Genomic DNA, 8,009 nt, shown 5'->3' on the forward strand with positions numbered 1-8,009 from the left:
AGTTGATCGAATGAATGAATGTCGTCGATTTGATTACAAACCAAGATGAATGCTCCATGCCTTAACACTAGCTTGCAATAAATTCCAACATTTACCTTTAGGGTTACATTGGACTGGGCATTTAAGGCCAAATGATACAAGGCTTGGGTTTTTGTTTCAGCTGGATTTGCATAAGCCCAATCTTGAATTGGACTTGGGATTTTGTTTGCAAACCAAAACTCAAAACAAATACCCTTATCCAAAACAAGAAAACAAGGTTCGTCTACTCAATGTAATAAGGACACAAATTTCCTAACAAATTGGATAGTAGAAGTTTTTTACAAACCAACTTTATAAAAGTCATACGTGTCTTTTAAGCTATTAAAAAAGCATGTAAGATGTAGATACTATTAAAAAAATAGTATACGTGTTTTTGCTTCTTCTTTACATGATTCTGTAAAGCTTGACAGTATATGCATGCATTTAGCAGTACTGGACCGGATTCTCTAATCCATAGCTACACGAGGAGCTTCAATGGATATTCAGCGGAGCTAACTAAGCAAAAAGCTCAAAAAATAGCCGGTCGGTAAACTGGCCTAATTTCTCCCCCCATGTTTTGTATATCTAAAACAAAAGTTATAAGTTGTAACATTAATCATGAATATGTAGGAATGGATGACGTAATCTCTTTTTTCCCTAGCAAACAAAAAACGCTTTATACAACAAGGTCATGGGACTTGGTCTTTCACAACAAGTTCCTAGAAGACCCATCGAAAGCGACATCATTATAGTGTGTTTGACACTGGTATTTGGCCGGAGTCAGCAAGCTTCAGTGACGAAGGATTTGGCCCACCACCTACCAAATGCAAGGGCACCTGCCAAGCCTCAGCTAATTTCATATGCAACAAGTATATATATATATATATATATATATATACACACCAATTTCAGGTGCAAACACAAACACAGAGTCAAAAAGCACAACTAATTAACAAATTTGGCTGCACTTATGCAGGAAAATCATTGGAGCGCGATATTACCGTAGCAGTGGAGTTTTAGAGAAAAAAATTGTCAAATCTCCTAGAGATTCCCACGGCCATGGGACACATACTGCATCAACAGCAGCTGGGAACCTAGTTAATGAGGCAAGTCTTCTGGGGTACGGTTTGGGAACAGCACGAGGAGGAGTTCCATCAGCACGCATTGCTGTCTACAAAGTATGTTGGCATGCTGGCTCATGTGATGAACTTGACAATATTCTCAAGGCATTTGACGATGCCATTGATGATGGCGTTGACATCATATCTCTTTCTGTTGGTGGATCCCGTGCTCATAACTATTTTGAAGATGCAATGGCCATTGGTGCCTTTCATGCTATGACACTAATGGAATATTGACATCAATGTCTGCTGGTAACGAAGGTCCAGGTCTAGCAACCCTCTCAAACTTTTCGACATGGTCTCTCTCTCTGGCTGCAAGTACAATAGACCGAAAGTTCACCATGGTGAACTTTAGATAGTACTGCAAAGGTAACGATACATTTGTCCCGTACATAGACTGATAGACTCATTCTCATCAAGGGGTCCAAATCCAGCTACTTTCAACACTCTCAAGGTAATCTTGTTATAATTTTATCTACATTTGTGCTTTTGTATTACTTATTTAATTTGAACATTTTTTATGTTGTTGTAGCCGGATTTAGCTGCTTCCGGCATTAACATCCTAGCAACATAGCCTCCATTTTTCCCAATTACAAAAGTTAAAGGTGATAATAGATTGTTGCCATACAACATTCTATTAGGGACATCATTGGCTTGCCCACATGCTACAGGGGTGGCTGCCTACATCAAATCCTTTCACCCCACATGGTCACATGCCACAATCAAGGCTGCTGTTATGACTACTGGTAATATCTATATAGTCTTGGCCCTAGTCTTGATAATAAAATGCATATACACATGCCTAAACCATGACCATCTAATTCCCATTTGGTATACTACTTGCAGCTACCCCCTTGAGTGCGGGAAAGAACTTAGAGGCTGAATTTGCATATGGTGCAAGGAATATAAATCCTCTTAAGGCAACGTATCCTGGCTTAATAGATGATATTAAGCCATTTGACTACATGCAATTTTTATGCAGCGAAGGATATAGTACCAACACAAAAAAACAAGGTTTAGTGACATGGTTATTTGGGGCATTTTTTTGCCAAAAAAACGTCTCTATTGATTTCGCAATGCTTGATTAGGGGCACTTGGGACATGTCGGTTTTTATGGCGACTAGAATTTAAGTTTGAGATGTTTTTTTACTAAAAAGCACCTCGAAAATGGGACGTTTAGAACAAAGCACACCTTTTTAAAAAGGGGGCGCTTAGTGGTGAAAAACGCCCCCCTTTTTAAAAGGGGTGCTTGCCTTGGAAGCGCCCTCATTCTAAAAAGGGGGCGCTCAAGTGGACAAGTGCCCCTTTTCAAATGGGCCGCTTGCGTGTAAAGCGCCCCTATTTCTATATGGGAGTGCTTCCACACCGCGAATCGTCTTCAATAATTAATATATAGAGAAAATGTTTTCCCCATGCAATCTATATATATTTTTTTATTATCTCCTGATATACAATATGCAATGCAATATTGTATTGCGTATTTTCTTCAAAAATATTGGATTAATCCATAAATATTTTCTCCATTCATCAATCTCATACAATCTTATACATATCTCACAATATATATCTAATCCATATATACAATCCCATATCTCATAAGACATCTAAATCCAAAATGATGATATCATAAATACAAAGTGTATCACATCTTAAAGAGTTAACAAAAATTGTACCATATATATGAAATAAAATATCCAAAGCGATATCATAGACAAAGTGTACCACCTCTTAAAAGAGTTTACAAAAATTGTATATTGCATATGAAATAAAATATATCAACGGGTTCGCTTAGCATTTGGCGTCAAATACGTACCTAACCTAACAGGTCAAGTATACGTACATCACTTAACGATTACCTGCAAATGATAAAACCAAAAGAAAATATTAAATTACAAGCCTATATCTAACTATTTTGAAAGTGCAAACCTATATATAACTAGATTATATTACAAGTGATTAAGATATGAAGATCTACACATACCTTGTGATGATCCACGATGGTCGCCTTCTGCATCAGCTGCATGCTCATCTTCATTTATTAATCCATTCTCAGCTATATATAAATAGATGCAAATGTATATTATGCAATCATATATATGTTCTTAAATCAACGGTAATGAATTGTATTTGAGCAGCTAGTTCCCCTATAAAAGGATAAAAGATAAAGGAAGAACAACATAAAATAATTTTTATTGTGTTTAAATTATATAAGTCAACATTAAAGGATAAAAGATAAGCCAACATTAGAATTTCAAATTTTATGTTGTTCTTCCTTTATCTTTTATCCTCTATTGTGTTTAAGTTATTTTTATATAATTTAATGTTTGAGCAGCTAGTTCCCCTATATAACTAAAAATAATTCCGATGCACCTGTTATCTCAGCGCCCCTAATTAAGGGCGCTTGCTAGCCAAGCGCCCTTAATTAGGGGCGTTTAAGGGTGCCTAGATAGTAGGGGTCCCGAATTAAGGGCGCTTGCCAGCCAGGAGCCCTTAATTAGGGGCGCTTGCCAGACAAACACACTTAATTAAGGGCGCCTAGCTGGCAGGCGCCACTAATTAAGGGCGCCTGGATAGCAGGCGTCTCGAATTAAGGGTGCTTGCCAGCCAGGCGCCCTTAATTAGGGGCATTTGCTAGTCAAGTCTATTTAATTAAGGGCGCTTGCCAGCTAGGCGTCTCGAATTAAGGGCGCTTGCCAGTCAGGCGCCCTTAATTAGGAGCACTTGCTAGTCATGCGTACTTAATTAAGGGCGCCTAGCTGGTAGGCGCCCCTAATTAAGGGCGCCTGGCTAGCAGGCGCCCCTAACTAAGGGCGCTTGGATAGCAGGCGTCCCGAATTAAGGGCACTTGCCAGCCATGCGCACTTAATTAATTAAATAGGAGCATACCCTATTGAAATGTCCCGAATTAAGGGGACGTTTTTCTGCGCAAGCATTGCTAATTTTATTTTGTGTCATTTACACAATAAAACGCCCCTATAAGGGGATGTTTTATTAAAGCGCCTCTATTCCAAGCATCAGTAAACCTTGTTTTTTTTTTTTTTTTCAGTGCAAGTTATTACAATATATTACTTTCAACGAGCTAACCGGATGTTTTGAAGCCACTAATGGAAGAGCCTTTGATCTAAACTATCCTTCTTTTTCTCTATCCACATCGCGCTCGAAATATATCAATCATGTTTTTCATCGGACCATCACCAATGTTGGATCTCCAAACTTGATCTACGTATAAAGCTGTTGTGACCACCCAAGATGGACTTAGAATCAAAGTTAAGCCTTGTGTTCTATCATTCACATCTCTAGGAGAAAAGCTACCATTTACACTGAAGATTTAGGGACTAGCAAATAAATTTATAGTCTCTGCTTCTTAGTGTGGGATGATGGAAAGTTTCAACTGTGAGGAGCCCCATTGTAGTGGTTGTTCCTGATGCTGATGCATGACATTTTTTGGTATATATATATATGTATTACGTAAATAAAAGTTAAAGGAATATGTATGGAAGATTAAAATAAAAGCAGTGGTGGAAGATGGTCTTTATTACTGCAGTTGAAATATTTTATGGGAACCCTAGCATTTCTTAGATCATTTCTAGCAATGCATAGCGGCCAGTTTAGCTACTCAAAATACCTTTTCTTTTTCTTTTTCTTTTTTTTTTTTTTCTATTTTAGTTTCTAATTTTTTTACTATGAACTCCAGCAAATTATCTACTTTCCTTAAATATTAATTTTCAATTATTTTTTATATATATATTTTTCACTTAATTCTCTCCCTTTGTGGCTTAGCCTTCTCCCCTCTAGCGATTTTTCTCCGGTTCATTAGTGTATATCACACAGTAAAGCCGACTATACGCCAATTTTTTCAGTCACAGTAATTCCTTGAAATCCTAAAAGATGTAAACTGCCTAACCCATCCTATGTTTCCGGCGATCATCAGCTGACTCCATAGCCAAACACTCCCCCATGGCCTTTTCACAAATCTCCCAAATACATGCAGAAAGTCAACCCTCCAAAATCACCTTCTCCACTGATGAGTTTGCTACGAGAAGTCATTGGCCGGCAGGTCATAAAAGTATCAAGTACTACAATGGCACCATTAATAAATAGAAACTTGTGAAATGATGGATGACGCTTGAATTTCTTTACGGTGTAATGCGAAAAATTACATTTTTATTCTACAACTATTTTATAAGATCGACATGACAGTTCAAAGGTCAAACTAACCATTAGATTAGTTTTTGTTAAAAAAAAATTGGAAGTTATGTCGAAATTCTTATTACTCAACAAAAACTTATGTCGAAATATCACAATAACAAAAATATATGCCTGCATTTAGTAGTACTAGACGGGAATTTTTCATCCATAGCTACACAAGGAGTTTCAGTGGATTTGTAGCGGAGTTAACCAAGCAAGAAGCTCAAAAAATAGGTGGTCGGTGAACTTGATCTCCCCTCCCATGTTTTCTATATCAACAAAAAAAAAAAATTAAAAAAAAAATTAAAAAAATAAAAAAATTGTAAATTGTAACATTAATAATGAATATGTAGGAATGGATGGTGTTGTGTCTGTTTTCCTTAGTGAACAACAAAGGCCTCAAACAACAAGGTTATGGGACTTTCTTGGCTTCCCGCAAGAAACTCCTAGTAGACTTGATAATGAAAGCGACATCATTATAGGAATGTTTGACACTGGAATTTGGCCGGAGTCAGAGAGCTTTAACGAGGAAGGATTTGGTCCACCACCTACCAAATGGAAGGGCGGCTGCAAACCCTCGACTCATTTCACTTGCAATAAGTATATTATATATTTCATTATTGTTAGAATGCTTTGATAGCATGTTGGAATAATGGAGAGATATAGAAAAGCAGAAAAATAATAGGGAGAGCGGAAGCGCACAATGGACTACATTGTATTGATATATTCTAATCTAATAATGATAATGAATACAGATGCCTCTATTTATAGAGAGACAAGTAACCTAATAGACTAAGGAAAGGTAAACCTAGTAGACTAATAATACATAAGGAAGTAAATAACGCTAATATAATATTCTTAACATCCCCCCTCAAACTCAATGTGTAAACTTGAGTTTGAGTAAAAGAAAAGGGAAAGAAAAATGAATTCGCCGAAAAAGTCATTAGAGGTGGCCAAAGTTTGGCGGCCGGAGGCGGTGCACGGAGGCTGGCGGCGGCAGAACCCGATTCTAACCCATTGGGTTGAAAATCTTGGATCCGGGTGATTTCTCAAATGCTCCAATATCTCCTCTCAACCCGGTTTTGGATCGGGTTGGAGATGCCTTGGATGGATCCGCTTGGTCGAGTTGATGGATTGGATTGCCAGATCTGTGGATCTGAGTCTAACCCACTAGACCGGGTCAACCCGCTTGGTCGAGTTGACAGATCAAATTGTCAGATCCGTGGATCTAGGTCTAACCCACTAGACTGGGTCGACCGTTTTGGATTGGGTCGAAAGTGCTGACGTGGCAGAGGTGTTGATGGAGGGCTGATGGCGGCAGATCTTCCACAAATCTGTAGATCTGTGCCTCGCAAGCTAGAATTTAGGATTAATTTTTTCAAATGAGGCTACAATGAAGGCGTGGAAGAGATTTTGAGCAGATGATCGCTTGGCGGCGAGCGGACGAACGGAAAAGGGAGGTCACCGGAGGGAGCGCGGGAAAACGTCAAAGACGTTTATTGGATGCCACAGAAAAGTGGTTCTGATACCATATTAGAATGCTTTGATAGCATGTTGGAATAATGGAGAGATATAGATGAGCGGAAGAATGGGAGAGCGGAAGTATACAATGGACTACATTGTATTGATATATTCTAATCTAATAATGATAATGAATACAGAGGCCTCTATTTATAGAGAGGCAAGTAACCTAATAAACTAAGGAAAGGTAAACCTAGTAGACTAATAATACCTAAGGAAGTAAATAAAATATTCTTAACAATTATAACCCTATCTTTTGTCTACCTGCACGAGCACAAGTGCAATGACACACTTACAAACGTTGTCAAACTTAAGCAGAAATCATTGGAGCACAATATTACCGTAGCAGTGGATCATTTCCCAAAGATGATATTATATCTCCTAGAGATTCAGATGGCCATGGGACACATACAGCATCAACAGCTGCTGGGAACCTAGTTAGCGGGGCAAGCCTACTGGGGTATGGCTTCGGAACAGCACAAGGGGGGGTTCCATCGGCAACGTATGTTGGAGTTCTGGCTGTTCTGATGCTGACATTCTTAAAGCATTTGATGATGCCATTGCTGATGGCGTTGATATAATATCTTTTTCCATCGCTGCCAACTCTCCTCGGCCCTATTTTGAAGATGTAAATGCCATTGGTGCCTTTCATGCTATGAGTAAAGGAATATTGACATCAATGTGTGCTGGTAACAACGGTCCACGTCTAGCATCCATCACAAACTTTTCGCCATGGTCTCTTTCTGTGGCTGCAAGCACTATAGACCGGAAGTTCACCACTATAAGGTCCAATTAGGTGACAACAAGATCTATGAGGTAATTTAAAACTCCTGCCCCGTCTTATGTCGCCATATATGCAAGAAAAGATCCTATATATGCAATCTGTCCCCCTCCCCAAAAAAAAACTCATTAAAATCATTAAAAGCTTCCCCGGGAAGCTTTGGAATCATTCTAGCATGGAAAATAAAATTGGTTCATGTTCCATCAACTGTGACTGTTTTCACAGTTAACCGGAACTTAGAACAAAATGCCACCAAGCTTGTTCATTGTTGGCAAAATGTTGCAGCCAAGCTTCACGAAGACTTGTTCATCCGCGTCAACTTAACAAGTGTAAATTCCAGCCAAGAAAGGAAGAGGACCATCCAAGCTTCATTCAATTCC

At 38.6% G+C, this 8,009-nt stretch overlaps 1 protein-coding gene and 1 pseudogene across 1 annotated transcript; both read left to right on the forward strand.

Annotated features, from left to right (window-relative positions):
- Positions 1 to 452: 452 nt before the first annotated feature.
- LOC132188107 (cucumisin-like) lies at positions 453 to 4,577 on the forward strand (annotated as a pseudogene).
- A 1,105-nt stretch (positions 4,578 to 5,682) lies between these two features.
- Positions 5,683 to 7,644, forward strand: LOC148585154 (cucumisin-like). The gene is made up of 2 exons (XM_088517717.1): positions 5,683 to 5,927; positions 7,326 to 7,644. The coding sequence occupies exons 1-2, from the start codon at positions 5,683 to 5,685 to the stop codon at positions 7,642 to 7,644; spliced, it is 564 nt and encodes a 187-aa protein (XP_088373843.1).
- Positions 7,645 to 8,009: the final 365 nt, after the last annotated feature.

The sequence above is a fragment of the Corylus avellana genome, chromosome 6 (genome assembly GCF_965113065.1).
Source record: "Corylus avellana chromosome 6, dhCorAvel1.hap1.2, whole genome shotgun sequence".
Classification (NCBI taxonomy): Eukaryota; Viridiplantae; Streptophyta; class Magnoliopsida; order Fagales; family Betulaceae; genus Corylus; species Corylus avellana.